This window comes from Eulemur rufifrons, chromosome 24 (assembly GCF_041146395.1).
Source record: "Eulemur rufifrons isolate Redbay chromosome 24, OSU_ERuf_1, whole genome shotgun sequence".
NCBI classification, from domain to species: domain Eukaryota; kingdom Metazoa; phylum Chordata; class Mammalia; order Primates; family Lemuridae; genus Eulemur; species Eulemur rufifrons.
Window position 1 is genome coordinate 10,329,512 of NC_091006.1, and position 15,746 is coordinate 10,345,257.

Here is a 15,746-nt window from a genome sequence, read left to right on the forward strand (position 1 = left end):
GGCAGCTGAGCCTCTCACCTCGCCGCCCAGGCACCATGCCCACCCCGAACCCAGGCATGCCTTGCACCCAGCCCATGGCCTTGTATGGGCCGCCCCAGGGGCTGGGCCCAGCCCCCCCACCGAGCTGATACCCTGACCAAGTGCTGAGTCGAGCTGGCGGTGGGGACAGCTGGCCCCCCGCCGGGAACACGGGACCGTGGCTGGGAATGTCCCAGGCACGTAGAAGCCACCCTCCCCTGGCCCGTGAGACTGCTCCAGCCACCAGCTCCCTCCTGTGACCCTTGGCCCCTCCTCAGTCCCCAACAGCCTTGACCGCAGCAGGTCATGGGCCCCCACCACTTGCTGAGCACCAGCACCTGGGGACACTTGCAGTGACCCCTGGAGGGCCAGGTACCCAGTTAGCCAGAGGAGGAAATACAGGCCCAGAGAGGCTGTGTGACTTGCCTGCTGCCACCCAGCCATAGGGAGGAAATGACCAAAGCCCAAGCTGGAACCTAGAACAGTCTAAACCCAGAAACCTGCCATTGGACCCTCCTTCCTCCTTGGGACTGAGTGGGAAGGAAACTGAGGCTGGCTGAGTTGGGAAGATTCAAATTCAGGGCTGGGTTGGAGGCCGTGGTCGCCCTCCCTCCACACCCCACCCCCAGCCCCCAGCCCACCCCATGTCACTGGGAGATTTCCGCTGTGGAGGGGACAGAGAGGGTCTCCGCAGCCAAGAAGAGTTATTTTTAGAGGACGCCTCGCTCTGTGAAGGCCGAGACCGGAGGCGCTGGGTATGGGGTGGGGGGGTGTCGGGGGGCAGGTGCTCAGGGGAGGTGGGAAGTCGCCACGTGTCCGAGTTAATTATAACCAGGCATCTCGGGTGTCCCCAGGCCTCGCCTCCTTACAAGGGCAGCCGCAGGCCCTGGAAGGCCGCGCCCACGCCCCGGGGAAGGGGGCTGGGCAGCGAGGCGGGCGGAGCTCGGGCGCCAGACTCGCGCAGATCTCGGCGTAGCGGGAGCTCTGGTCGCCTACTCTGTGACCAGGGACCTCGAGGGCTGAGACGGGGATTCTGTGGAAGGAGGACGGCATAGACGAATCTGCTTTCCTGGGAGGCGCCCGTCGAGGCTCCTCCTCCAGGGAGCTCCCAGGATTGCACCGAAGAAGAGACAGTTCCTTCCCTCCGGGTTCCTCCCTCCTCCCGGGGTCGCCACCTTTTCTGGCGTCTCCGTGGTCTCCCCCTGTTTCTTCCCAGGCAGGTGAGGACAGGCTTAGGGAAAGGGGAGCCCCTCTGCCTCTCCCGAGACCCCTGATCTGGGGCGAGAGAGTTGCTTAAAAACTTTTTCTCGGGGCCCAACCCCTTCCCGGCAAGGTCATGGTTAGGGAAACTGAGGCCCAGAGAACTAAAAGGAACTGGTCTAGAAACAATTATCTATTGAACACTTACTGAGAATACGGCAAAAAAACAACCAAAATTCCTGACCTCATGGAGGTGACATTTCAATAAGGGCTTTGAAGGAAAATGAAAAAGGGTAACAGATGAGAGCGGTGGCACAGCAGGGGAAGCAGAGGAAGGCCTGTCTGGGGAGGTGACATCTGAGCAGAGACCTCAGAGGAGGAGGGAGCCAGCCATGTGGGGGGTCTCAGGGTCAGAGCAGGTGCTGAGGCGCTGAGGTGGGCGTGGCTGGGCACATCCGAGGTGGGCGTGGCTGGGCACATCCGAGGTGGGCGTGGCTGGCACATCCGAGGTGGGCGTGGCTGGCACATCCGAGGTGGGCGTGGCTGGCACATCTGAGCACAGGCGAGAGGCCAGGAGGCCGGAGCAGATGGGGCCAAGTAGAGAGTGGGAGGAAGAAGACGAGGTTGGGGCCTGGGGGAGACAGGAGCAAACCCATAGGTCCCTCGGGCAGTGGGACGAGTTTCAATCCCTCTCCAAGTTGGGTGAGAGACACTGAGGGTTATGAGCAGGGAAAAGGCAGCATCCCCGTCACACACCTGGTGGGTGGCACAGCTGAGCCACCCCTCGGTGGCAGCATTTGACATTCTTTTTAGCCACACAGTGCCGGAAGCCCTTTCTATGGGGAATTCCCTAAGCCTTCCTACTTTGGCGATGCCAAAAATGCCAGAAACTCAGTTTCCCAGAATCCCTTGCAGCAAGGCTCCAGTCATGTGACCTAAACCGAGCCAATCAAATGCTCCAGCAGGACCTTGTGCCTTGAGCTCTACCAGCTTTATCTTGAGTCTCATGGAAACAATTGGCCTTGGGGAGCATTGTGATCCCCCCATCATATATAATATCTTCATCCCACCCCTGCCTGAGCCCGTGGGTCTCGAAGGCCTGTCCTTCCCTCCTCCCCCTCCCCACTGCCCACCCTAGATCAAGACTCCCTCCACTGTCTCTCCTGCTCCAGCTTCCTCCCTGGACTCCTGTCCCAGCCTTTCCCACTCCTCCCCACTCCCTTCTTGCTGACCTCCCCTGCTCAGAACTTGCCATGGCTCCCCAGTGCCCTCAAGATAAATGAGTATTTGTTGACTAAGTAAATAGTAGTAGCCATATCAGTAAATTGCAGGCGACAGAAACCACTCTACCCAGCTCAAACAGAAAGGATTTTGCTACCAGATATTAGGCACTTACAAAATCATTGGAAGGGCTGAATGAACACCTCTAGGGCCCCAGGACCACTTTCCCTCTGGAAAAATCTAATCTAGTTTTTAGCTTTCTAGCCGCTTCATTGACAGGAGAATAGAGAGAAGGAGGTTAGCATGGTTAACAGCCACTCCACAGTCTCCACCCTGACAGTTCAGTTAACTTCTTCAGCGCTTCTATAGTGAAGCACTGTGCTAAGTGTTTTACATATATTAACTCATTTAACACTCACAACAATAAGGCTCAGAGAGGTTAAGCGACTTGCCCAAGGTCACACAGCTGGGAAACGGCAGAACTGGGAATCAAATGGGCACAGGGCTGCCAAGAACGGGTTTAGGCTTTGGTGAGGATAACTTCCAGAACTCTCAGCAAGGTCAGACTATATTTTCAGCCAAGGGTCTCTTTCCAGAACATCAGGCCCTGACAATTTGTACCCACTTCCCCATCCCTCCAACACCATTCCAGCAGCCTGGCTTCAGGGTTCAAGCACTAAAGTGCTGGGCACGGTGGCTCTCGCCTGTAATCCTAGCACTCTGGGAGGCTGAGTTGGGAGGATCGCTTGAGGCCAGGATTTCGAGACCAGCCTGAGCAGGAGCAAGATCGCGTCTCTACTAAAAATAGAAAAATTAGCTGGTCATGGTGGCACATGCCTGTAGTTTCAGCTACTCAGGAGGTTGAGGCAGGAGGATCACTTGAGCCCAGGAGCTTGAGGTTGCTGTGAGCTATGACAATACCACTGCATTCTACGCAGGGTGACAGAACAAAACTCTGTCTTAAAAAAAAAAAAAAAAGATAAGAACTATTTCCAGCACCCCAGAAAGGTCCCTCATGCCCCCTTCCAGTCAGTGTCCCCTGTCTTCTGCAAGGGAACCACTATCCTGGCTTTTTAACACCATGGATTAGCTTTGGCTGTTGTTGAACTTCATGCAAATAAAATCACACAGGATGTTCTCTTCTGTTGATTTCTTTTGCTCAACACTCTTTGAGATCCACCCCTATCGTCTCATGCAGCAATAGATTGTTCTTTAGTGGGTTTTGCCATATGGTAGTTTGATTATCGGTCATGTCTAAATATTTTCTAATTACTGTTATGATTTCTTTGTCTCATGAATGTTTCTTAAAAATATCTTTTTATTAGTAGATAAAAGATGAGACATCACCTAATGGAATACTCTGCAGCTGTTAAAAAGAACAAAGCTAATTTTTATACACTGTTTTGGAACAATTGACAAGACAGATTGCTCAGTAGAAAAAAAATAATAAAGATATACCTATTGCCACAAAAATGCATGAAACAGACTTCCCCCAAATGCAATAGCTTTAAAACGGACGTGGGGTGGGCCGAGGGTTGGCGGATCCCAGCTGGGCTCAGCTGGGAAGCTGTGCTTGCTATGTGGACACAGTGGGGTGCAGGCTGAAGGGGAGGAACCGCTCAGGGGAAGCCCCCCGATGCTGGGATGCGACAGGAAATGTGCAAGACCTCTTAAGGTCTAAGGTCAGAACTGGCACAACTGTCCCTGATGCCCCTCTGCCATTGGCCAAACCAAGTGACATGGCCACGCTCAAAGTTAAGACCAACCAGTCTGTCTACCTCCACAGCAAAAGATGATTTCGCTTGTGTGTTTCTTTAAATGGGCACACGTGCTGGTACATCCACACACGCTCGACAGCCGCGGGAAATCTCTGGAAGGATGTTGGAAACTGGTAATCACGCTGCCCGTGGGAAGGGTGTCTGGGGATCGAGGAAGACAAGACCTACTTTTCACTCTGTAGTCTTTTATTCTCTGTGAACGTTTTCCTGACAGTGCATTACTTTTTAAATTAAAAAAACGTGGCCAAGATGTGAAACAAGCGAAGTTCCCAACCTATGCACCCATTTTCATGGCAAACTGGGGCCCTACGGAATAAGAGGGGGTATTTGTTGAGTGCCTTCTTGGCTGTGGTCTTGGGCAAGCAATTTCTCCTCTCTGAGCCTCAGTTTCCTCATCTTTACCATGGGCTAGTAATAGTGCCTACCTCAGGGGCCAGCTGTAAGGATTCAGGGTCTCTGCTACTCCTTGACTGTGTGACCTTGGAATACTCACTCAACCTCTCTGTGCCTCCTATTTTTCACCTGTAGAAAACTATGGCGGTGAGGATTAACCGAGTTAATCTGCATATAGGACTTGGCACAGGGCCTGTCCCGGATAAGAACTCAGAAATGCCAGCCCTTGTGGGGTTGTGCAAAAGTGTTTGGAACCGGGCCAACCTAAAGAAATGTTTAGCTTCGTTAACAAGTTCTTCTTTCAATCTTTATCTCATTTGATCCTCATCACAATGATGTGTGGCGAGTGTGATCACCCCTGTTTTGCAGAAGAGGAAACAGAGGCTTAGCAAGAGATCATTGTTGTCCCTGGTTACATGGAAAGAAAATGGCAAGACCAGGATTTAAACCCAGATCTGCGTGGCCCCCAACCCCACCCCTTGCCCCTCCCCCCCAACACACACAGCGTTTACCTTGTGCTACCCTGTCCTAAGCCTTTTATGGGGATTACTCATTAATCCTCACAACAGCCTCACAAAGTAGGGTACCCGTGAGGCTCATTCTAAGGCCAGAAACCTCTGGGTCTGTAACCAGAGAGGTTACTTTCTGGCTCAGGGTCACACAGCCAGTGCATGACCGAGCTGGGATGTGTACCTGGCCGCCTGGCTCCAGTCCTCACACTGCCTCATGGCAAGCGTGTGGCAGATCCAGAACCAACATCCAGTGTCCCGAGGCCAAAACAACGTGGGGGAGGGGCTTGGCCACCCCCTTCAATCCTGTTCCCTAGAAATAGCTGGGGAAGTTAGGATGGGAGTTTGAGTTTTCTTTTCCATGATTCAATCAACACCCATTCTCCCAAGTGCCTTCTCGGTGTTGGGCCTGTGCTGAGTGGCACTGGAGATGCAGTAGTGACTGGCATGACCCTGGCCCTGACTCTGTCCTTCCCTCCTGGGGCTCACAGTCCAGTGTGGGAGATAGACACGTTCCCCAACAGTGATGACTCAGAGTTGACAGCGCTAGAATGCGGGAGCCCAAGAGACTGCCAACCTGGTGGGGGGAGTCTGCGAGGGCTTCCTGGAGGAGGAAGTATCTGCACCGGGGCTCAGAGAACAGGGACTAGAAGGCAGGTTAGTGGCGGCTCTGAGTTGGGATGCAGAGCTACGCTGGAGTCCGGGGCCTGGTCCACGGGCCGGCAGCGCCCTCTGCTGGAAGCATCCCATAGTGCAGTGGCCGGGGTACAGCCGAGGTTTGGAATAGCTCGAGTTGCACCAAGTTCTATTAAATAGAATGCTAGAATTGTGTGCGCCCAGCTTTGGCCATCTTACGATTCTGTGACCTGGACTCATTAATTCAGTCACCCAACAGATATTTATTGAGCATCTGCTTTGCGCCAGACTCTGTTCTAGTGCTAAAGATACAGTGCTGACGGTACAGAGCCCTGCCCTCAGAGCTGTCATTCTAGAAGAGGAAAAAAAGGAACCAATAATATAATATTATACAATCAGCAGCTAACATTTACTAAGTGCTTTCTACGCACCAGGCCCTGATAAGAATACTGTCCGTATATTAACTCATTCAACCCTCAAAGCCATTTACTATTAGGAAACTGAGGCACAGAAAGGTTAAGTTACTTGCCCAAGGCCTACACAGCCAGTAAGTGCTGGAATCGCATTTGAACCCAGAGCCCAGTTCTTAGCCATTGCATTCCCTCGCCAATAATATATGTTATATACTATAACATAGTGGTGAGCTATGATATGTTATGTAAAATAATTCTAGGCTCTGAAAAGTTTTGTGAACGAAATCAAGACGGGAAATGTGGTAATGTTTTGGTGGGAGGGTGCTATTTAGAAGGGGTAATCAGGGCCAGCTGGGTGGCTCATGACAGCAATCCCAGCACTCTGAGAGGCCCAGGTGGGAGGATCACTTGAGCCCAGGTGCTGGAGGTTGCAGTGAGTTATGATGACGCCACGTCACTCTAGCCCAGGCAACAGAGCGAAACCCTGTCTCAAAAAAAATAAAAAGAATAATATTAATAAGAAGAAGTAGTGGCCAAGGAAGGTTCGTCGGAGGAGGCGGTCTTTGAAAAGAGACCTGACCAAGGCAAAGGCTTCGCGACAGGCACCGCAACAAAGCCATCGCTCTGGGATCCAAAGTTTCCAAGATTCCAAGTTTCCAGGACTTTAGCTTCGTCAGGGCCTCCGTTTACGGGCCTCCAGCGCGCTGGAATCATCCTCAGGTTCGCCGTGTTCTAGAGATTACGGGCTCCACGTGCGAGGTGCTGCGAGTCCCGAGGGCCGGGGCAGCTGGGCTACACTGCCCGCGTGCGGTGGGCGGGGCCGGCTCACCTGCGGGGGCGTGGCTCCGGGCCGCCCCGCCCCTTATAGGAGCCGCCCGCGGCCCGAGACCCGGGCGCGGCTGGGAGCGGCGAGGCTTTCCCGGCGTGCGGGACGCGACGGTGCGCAGCGCGGCGGAGCCGGTCCCGGAGTCGTCTGCGGCCAGGTGGGCGCCGGGAGTGGGGCGCGGGAGTCCCGGGGAGCCGCGAGGATGGGGGCAGGGGCGGAGGGTGAGGACCGGGCCTGGTGCACCCCTGGGCGCCCTTGCCTGGCGACAGGGACGGGCCTTGGGGCCCCTGGACGGCCCCTGCTCCTTCTTGGGGCTCCCCGGCGTCCGGAGGCCCGGCAGGGGCCGCGCCCCCTCCCCCGGGCGCAGGTAAACAGGAGCGAGGACGGGGCGGGGCCTAGGGGGAGGGAGGGGGCCCTTGTGACGGCTGGGAAACCCGGGTGCACCCCGCTGGGCTGGCCCGCCTGGGGTAAGGTGTGCGGTTTGTGGGTCTAGGCCATGATGGGGACCTTCGGCCTCCGTGTGTGCGTGAGTGATAGTGTGTGAGGCTCCGGGGTGTGTGTGTGTGTGTGTGTGTGTGTGAGGCTGTGGGGGTGGGGGTGGAAGAGAGTCCGCCTGTAACCCTGTGATGGGGCATAGAGCCTGGGCGAATGATGCGGGGCCGTTTCAGTGATGCGAAAATGCGAGCCACCTGTGATTGTGTGTAATGCTGTGTGTGTTGAGAATTGGATTGTTTATAGTCCTTCGTGTATGTGACCAGGAGATTGTGTGACTGTGGTCAGCTTTCTGCTTGTGGCCGATGTGTGTGTGCGGCTGTGTGGATGGCAGGGAGTTGGAAGTGTTCGGAGGACTGGGTGTGAGCGTTGACGGAGAGATTGTGTGGCTGTGCCGTCTTTCTGCCCGTAGGATGGGGTATGTGTGTTTGTATGCCAGGGAGGTGCGCAGCGTGTGGGACTGGGTCGGTGACACGTGACAGTGGCTGGCTTTGTGGTTGTGTGTCACTGCTGGTGCATGGGGGCTGTGTGTGACTGTGTCCCGAAGCTGGGCTGTTTTGTGGGACGGCGTGTGTGGAACCGTGGGGTTGGATGAGAGGCGCGGAGGTGTGTGAGGTTGTGCGGGGGGCGGGGGGTGCGGTGCGGTCCGCGGAGCTGCAGAGGGCTGGCTGTGGGTCTGTGCAAGAGTGGGACATGGAGGCGGGGAAGGGGGCCACTAAGGAACGTGTGGTTGGGTGACAGGGTGGAGGAGGGCTCTGCGTTGGGACCCATGTGTAGGCTGTGACTGACCATTGTTCTGTCAGCTGTGTGGTTGTGCGCACGGGGCTCCGAGTGTGAGGGCCGGTGTGTCCGGGAGACACCTCAAGCGATGGATGACTGTGGTTGAGCTGTGACTGTTGCTGTGATTGTCATTCTGGCTGTGCAGTGGCGCATATGAGGCTGTGTCTGAGACTGTGGTGGGACAAGACGTCGTTACTTTGGCAAAACTGTGTGAATATGGTTGTGGTTGTCAAGATGGCTCCTTCTTTCTTAATTTTTTGTGTCATCCTCACGCAGGGACCTGCTAATCTCTGTGTCGCTCCAGTTTTAGTCCATGTGCTGCCACTGTGAGCACCAGGGTGGCTCTTGGTGAGGTGGGGTGGCTGTGAGTTTGACCGTTTATGTGGTTTGTGCGTGAGGTGTGAGGCTTAGTATGGTGTGATATACACACACATATGTGGAGAGACTTTGGTGTGTACACAAACACATAAACACGTACTTATATGTGGCGATGAGCGTCTGTGGCGTGTAAAATGCACAGGGTGCCCTTACCGAGGGTCATTACGAGCGTGCAAGCAGGTGCACAAACCGCTGGGCTGCACGTAACGTGCAGCATAACGTGTCCTGCAAGGACGTGTGTGGGAACCTGGCGCTCCCTCTGCGTGTGGCCACAGCTGTCTGTCCCGTGGGCACCCACTGCCGACAGCATAACCGACTCCGAGTTCAGGGGCCCTTTGCGCATGCGTGTTTGTAGCTGTGTGTGTCCGCGTGTGCGGCGTGGAGGCGCATGAGTCTGTGGAGGCCAGGCCAGAAGGTGGAGGGGGTTAGAGGAAGTGGGGGAGCTGGGGGTGGCCCACAGTGAATCCTGGGAGCATGTGGATTTTGAAGGGTGCTGGGCAAGGAACGGGGAGGTGGGTGCTTGGGAGGCCGTGGGAGAGAGCAAGTGTCATAGATAAGTGCAAGGGGACAGTCTGAGTGTGATCTGGAGGGTGGGAGAGACAGGGCAGAGTGTCTGCATGTGTTGGCTTTTGTTTCTGTGTGTTGGGTTGGATTTCCGAGGGGGGGGTGTACACATGTTGTTTCTGAGAGAAGAGTGTGTGTGTGCCTGAGTTCGTGTGTTGCATTCGGTTGTATTTCTGAAAGGAAAATGTGGGGGGGTGTGAGTGTGTATTGAGTTCTGTTTTTTGTTTTGTTTTTTTTTTTTTGAGACGGAGTCTCACTCTGTTGCCCAGGCTAGAGTGCCATGGCGTCAGCCTTGCTCAGAGCAACCTCAAACTCCTGGGCTCAAGCAATCCTCCTGCCTCAGCCTCCCAAGTAGCTGGGACTACAGGCATGTGCCACCATGCCCGGCTAATTTTTTCTATATATATATTTTTTTAGCTGTCCGTATAATTTCTTTCTATTTTTAGTAGAGACAGAGGTCTCGCTCTTGCTCAGGCTGGTCTCGAACTCCTGAGCTCAAGCATTCCTCCCACCTCAGCCTCCCAGAGTGCTAGGATTACAGGCGTGAGCCACCGTGCCTGGCCTGAGTTCTGTTTTTAAGAGGAGAATGTGTGCATGTGTTTTGTATTTCTAAGAGGAGAATGTGTATTAAGTTATGTTTCTAATGAGTGTGCACGTGTGTCGAGCTGTATTTCTGAGTGTGTCGTGTTGGATTTCAAAGGAGTGTGATGTGTTATATGTTGAATTGTATTTCTAAGAGAATGTATGTGTTGCATCGTATCTTTAAGAAGGGAGTGTGTTTGTGTGTGTGTCTGTGAGAACCCCAGAGGCACAGTTAAGCGTCTGTGACCTTGTCACCCACATACAACCACATGAAGTCCCACACCATTATAAGCAGGGCTTCAGACTCTCAGCTGTCGCGTGGCCAGTGTGACATCCATGAACCACTCCTGTCACACGTGTGTCCCAACAGGCCCTGGGCTGGCTGAGCCTGTCTGTGATGCAGGGCGGAGCCCCCGTTCCCTCAGGGTCTGTCGGCCCAGGAGCCAACACATGACCCCCCTCGTGGTCCCCCCCAACCTAGAGGCCTCGTCTGCTTCCGGGGCCCCAGCCCCTCGGCCCTCTCCTCCCGCCCCACCCCACCCCCAGTGGTCTGACTGGTTCCCAACAAAAACACCCTAAGAATGAGCTCATGGAGAGGCCGCCGCCTCCACATGCCCCGCCCCCCACGCCCAGCAGAGGAGGGCACCTCTGGTCCCAGGTCACACGGCCAACTGGGAGCTCTGGGCCAGGGTATTCAGGGTCCTTGGGGTGGGGAGGGCTGGCCAGGTGAGCTGAGGGCAGGTGGGGGACCACAAGACCCAGCTGTTTGTCCTCTTGGTTAATTACATAGTAGGATTTTTGGAGTTGTCCTTAGGGCGGAGCCCTGGGTCCAGAGGACAGACAAAGGTAGACTAGAATGTTCCCAGATGAGGGCTGGCGGGATGGGTGGATAGGGAGATAGCTGGAATGGGGAGAGATTAGGGGGTCCTGCGGGCCAGGATGGGTGTGGAGGCTGGGAGCTGGAGTGCCTGGCCCTGGCAATGATCCCCCAACCCCTGCCACCCCCAGGAGCAGCAATGTCTGTGCAGGTGGCAGCCCCCGGCAGCGTGGGGCTGGGCCCAGAGCGCCTGAGCCCTGAGGAGCTGGTGCGGCAGACACGGCAGGTGGTGCAGGGGCTGGAGGCCCTGCGGGCAGAGCACCATGGCCTGGCCGGGCACCTGGCCGAGGCCCTGGCAGGACAGGGCCCCGTGGCCGGCTGGGAGCTGCTGGAAGAAAAGCAGCAGGTGGTGAGCCACTCGCTGGAGGCCATCGAGCTGGGGCTGGGTGAGGCCCAGGTATGAGGGGGCCGGCGGGGGCTTGGGGGGTGGGGCTCAGGTGTTGAGGGGCAGGCATGGGGGTGCAGTTTACAGAGGGGGAGGCCCAGGGAAAGCAGGCCTTGGCGGGGAGGCTCCGGGCTAGAGAGGGGTCCCTGGGCAGTGTTAGGGTGTCTTTGTGTGTGACAAGGGTCCCTGAGCCAGATAGGGTCCTTCAGTAAGCCAGGGGTCCTGGGGAGACTTTGGGGGTTGCACAGGTGGAATATGAAGCGTCCCTGAGCACAGTTTGTGCCTGGGTAAAATCAGAGGAGCCCCTGGGAGCCTCTGAGAGTCACAGGAGCCACCCTGGCGGGGCCTCTGTGGAATCGGGGGTATCGTGGCTAGAATGGGGCACTCTGGCCTGACTGGAGGCTTGGGCTGGGTCAGGGGTATCTGGCAGGTAGGAACCAGCCCCCTGACTTGGGCCCCTGCCCGGGCAGGTGCTGCTGGCCCTGTCGGCGCACGTGGGCGCGCTGGAGGCCGAGAAGCAGCGGCTGCGAGCGCAGGCCCGGCGGCTGGCGCAGGAGAACTCGTGGCTGCGGGAGGAGCTGGAGGAGACACAGCGGCGGCTGCGGGCCAGCGAGGAGGCGGTGGCCCAGCTGGAGGAGGAGAAGAGCCACCTCGAGTTCCTGGGGCAGCTGCGGCAGTACGACCCGCCCACGGAGAGCCAGGTGCCGCGGGGCAGGGCGAGGCCAGGCCACTGGGCCCTTCACAGAACTCTGTCCCCCAGACCCTCTTAGAAGCCCACAGCCCTCCAACCCTCTGTGGGGTCCCCACATCCCCAGACCCACTGGAACTTCTGCAAAAGCCTCCCAGCTGTTCCACAGAGCTCCCCGATCCTCCCGAATCCCCCAGGAAGCCACCGAAGCTCCTGGTCGCCCTTCCCCCAAACCCTGAGATAGTTTCAGGGCCCTAGTCTGTGAAACAAGCCTCCACCCCTCATGACTGCCCCTCTCCTGTCCTCCCCACAGCAGCCTGAGTCGCCCCCTCGCCGAGACAGCCTGGCCTCCCTGTTCCCCAGCGAGGAGGAGAGAAGAGGTAGGTTTGGGGGCATAGCCACAGAGGGTGGAGGACAACAGGCCCGTACTGGGGAAGGGACTTTGATCTACTGGTCCCCAGGGTCTCTGACTGGAGGATGGGGAAGTCAGGAAGATGAAGCTGGTGACAGGCAGGCAGGCAGGCAGACCGGCCATCATGGCCACAGCCCAGTGAGCCAGGTGGGCAGCCATGTTCATGTCCCCAGGCCAGAACATGTCACACCAGCCAGTTAGATGCCCAATCCCAATCTCAGAAGTCAGTGCAGGGGCCCACAGTTCCAGGGGCCAGTTGGGCATCGAGGCAGTTCTGGGGGGGAGGTGACCCCTTGTGCGAGGCTGGAGGGCCAGGAGGCCCACAGTGACCCGGAGCCCGCCTCCCCAGGTCCCGAGGCAGCAGGGGCGGCAGCGGCTCAGCAGGGCGGCTACGAGATCCCAGCCCGCCTTCGGACACTGCACAACCTTGTGATCCAGTACGCGGGGCAGGGCCGCTACGAGGTTGCTGTGCCTCTGTGCCGGCAGGCCTTAGAGGACCTGGAGCGGAGCTCAGGCCACTGCCACCCTGACGTGGCCACCATGCTCAACATCCTGGCGCTGGTGTACCGGTGGGTGAGGGGGCAGGAAGGGCAGGGACCCTGGTGTGCCCTCTGCCAACATGGAGCACCGGGGTGGGGAGGGACCACAACGGGAGAGGGAGGGAGGGAGGGAGGGATCCCCCGTGAGAGGACAGGAACTAGGGAGGGAGAGAGGGGGACAGAGATCAGGGGAGGTCGCTGAGACCCAGGCAAAGAGGAATCAGAGCACGGGCATGAGAGACCCCGACAGAGTAGGGTGAGAGGCTTGGCAGAGATCTGGGGGTACAGGAACCCAGTGCTAATCTTGGGAGGTGTGGGGAGGCCCAAAGGTGCCCCCATGCTTAGATCAGCCCAGCCCCTGTGGCCCCAGCTGTCCCAACCTCACCAACCCCCTCCATTCCTGTGGCCACCCCACAGGGACCAAAACAAGTACAAAGAGGCCACGGACCTTCTCCATGATGCCCTGCAGATCCGGGAGCAGACGCTGGGCCCGGAGCACCCTGCGGTGAGTGGCCCCCAGGGAGGAAGGAGGCTCCGTGGGGCTGTGCCTGCCTGTCCTTAACCCGGGGCCTCAATACCCCTGCAGGTGGCTGCCACCCTCAACAACCTGGCGGTCCTCTACGGGAAGCGTGGACGCTACCGGGAGGCAGAGCCCTTGTGTCAGCGCGCCCTGGAGATCCGTGAGAAGGTCCCGTCCCCTCTCCAAGCCCCCTGGTCCTGTGTGGCCCTCCCCATTGATCCTGGAGCACCTGCACTGGGACCCTAAGCCTCTGGTGTCCCTTGCACTTGATATTGTGACCCACCCCCCAGTTTGAGTCTAGGTCACCAATCCCGTGACCCACCACCCTTGACCTTCTGTGAGCTCCCAGACTGATCCTGACTTGCCTCTTCTCTCATGTGCCCCCCAACCCCACACGGCCACCAGTGCAATCCCCAAGCTTGATCTGGAGTCCTCACTTGACCCCATACCCCATGTTTCTGAACCACCATGACCTCTGACCCTGGTAACCCCCAGTTTGAGCATGCACCTTGTGGCCCCCCAGCCCTCGGCCTCATGTAACCATTTGGATCCTCTAATCCCTAACCTGAGACACCCATCATGGCAGTGATGTCACATGACCCACCAATTCCGTATGACCTTGCTGACTTGTGACCCCTGACCCCCAGGTCCTGGGCGCTGACCACCCGGATGTGGCCAAGCAGCTCAACAACCTGGCCCTGCTCTGCCAGAACCAGGGCAAGTTCGAGGACGTGGAGCGGCACTACGCCCGAGCCCTGAGCATTTACGAGGCCCTGGGTGGGCCCCACGACCCCAACGTGGCCAAGACCAAGAACAACCTGGTGAGGCCCCTGGGGCTGAGGGAGGGCTGACGGGGTCCTGCCCTGGGGAAGGGGCCCCATCGTACGCCGCCTCCCGGCTGGGCCCCGGTTGAGGTCACTCAGCACAGAGGACGTGGAAGCATCAGGAAGCACAAGTCTCTGGCGGCCAGATGGCAGCGTCACCTATTTATTGAGCTCACGACGGGGCGAGGCCCCGCTTAGCCTTGCCTGGGTCACCTGGTTCTTACGACCCTGTGAGGTAGGAGCTACTGTCGCCTCATTTTGCACAAGAGGAGACTGAGGCACAAAGAGGTTGTCACTGGCCCAAGGACGAACAGGAAACAGGCTCGGGGCCAGGAAGTCAGAAGTGGGGCTGGGCTCCAAACCTACTCTGCTCCAGGGCAAGGTGTCACACAGGGAAGGGACAGTCAGATGTGCACTTTAGAAAGGGGGACTGAGTGCAGGGTTGGGGACTGAGGGAACTCAGGGTCCTGAGAAGTTCCCAGCCTAGGGCCAAGGTCACCCAAGACGTGCCCTCCCCGCAGGCCTCGGCCTACCTGAAGCAGAACAAGTACCAGCAGGCGGAGGAGCTGTACAAAGAAATCCTCAGCAGGGAGGCCCTGCCCGCCCCTCTCGGTGAGCCCCGGCCCCTGCCCTCCCTCCTGGGTGGCTCCTCAGGGTCCCCACCTCACTGTGCCCTATTTGTTCTCCTAGGAGCCCCCAACAGAGCCGGTGATGCAGAACAGCAGGTGACGATGGGCTTAGCCTCAGCTCCTGGGGCGGGGACGGGGGACTGGACGGGCTCCTGGGGGACTGACCAGTGTCCCCGGCCCCCTCCCCAGACCCTTCGTCGTAGCAGCTCCTTCTCCAAGCTCCGCGAGTCTATCCGGCGTGGAAGTGAGAAGCTGGTCTCCCGTCTCCGAGGCGAAGGAGTGGCGGGCGCAGCCGGGTGAGTGTCGGATCCGGTCACCAAAGAACCCTGACACTGGCAGATTCCATAGCCCACCGCTCCCTGCCTTGGTCAAGAACCTTCCATGGCTCCCATCTCCCATGACACGTACAGATCAAACCCAGTGCTGGAAAGGTCCTTCCCAGAGTGGGAGCCAGACATTCCTGGGATTCATTCCCCTCCTGCCACCCTCTTTTGCAGCATGAAGAGAGCCATGTCACTCAACATGCTGAACATGGATGGCCCAAGGGCTGCTGGGACTCAGGTGAGAGGGACACCTGGGGCGAGGATGCAGTGGGGGCCCCAAGATAAGAGAAAGGCGGGGCAGTCAGGAAAGGGTAGACTGGAATAGGGACCCCAGGACAGGATAATGGGTGGGTTTTACTTGGGGTAGAGGCAGGGGGATGGACGTAGGGGGTGGTACCTGGGTCAGAGCTGTGTCTGCTCCTCACCCACCCTCCCCCCTCCCCAGTTTCCCAGCCGGCACCTGGGCGAGGCCCCTTGGACTCTCAGCACCAGCACCCAGGACCTGAGCCCCCACTAAAGCTGCCTGGACCGTGCAGGCCACAGCTTCTCAGGAAGAGGAGGGGACGGTGGGCGGGGGCTTCTGCTCCTCTCCTTGACCCCCCCCTTGCCTCTGGGGGCACCCAGTGGAGTGGGCTTCCCGCCACCCTCTCCTGTGATTAAAGGCTGTAGGTTTGACGAGGAAGAACTGCCTGAGGTTTCCTGTGAAGACCGTCACGGGCCTCAGGTACCCTCCAAACCCCGGGGACCCGGGGCCAGGCA

The 15,746-nt window shown here is 57.8% G+C and overlaps 1 protein-coding gene and 1 non-coding gene across 2 annotated transcripts; one reads left to right on the plus strand and one right to left on the minus strand.

The window, feature by feature from the left end:
- Positions 1 to 7,106: 7,106 nt before the first annotated feature.
- KLC3 (kinesin light chain 3) lies at positions 7,107 to 15,687 on the plus strand. Its single transcript, XM_069458232.1, has 13 exons — positions 7,107 to 7,151; positions 10,799 to 11,064; positions 11,523 to 11,753; positions 12,054 to 12,120; positions 12,502 to 12,721; positions 13,109 to 13,196; positions 13,278 to 13,379; positions 13,859 to 14,032; positions 14,557 to 14,647; positions 14,726 to 14,760; positions 14,854 to 14,960; positions 15,162 to 15,225; positions 15,433 to 15,687. The coding sequence occupies exons 2-13, from the start codon at positions 10,807 to 10,809 to the stop codon at positions 15,502 to 15,504; spliced, it is 1,509 nt and encodes a 502-aa protein (XP_069314333.1). The 5' UTR covers positions 7,107 to 7,151; positions 10,799 to 10,806; the 3' UTR covers positions 15,505 to 15,687.
- Positions 8,498 to 8,600, minus strand: LOC138375167 (U6 spliceosomal RNA). The gene has a single exon (XR_011231428.1). It is a non-coding gene; the product is annotated as a U6 spliceosomal RNA (small nuclear RNA).
- Positions 15,688 to 15,746: the final 59 nt, after the last annotated feature.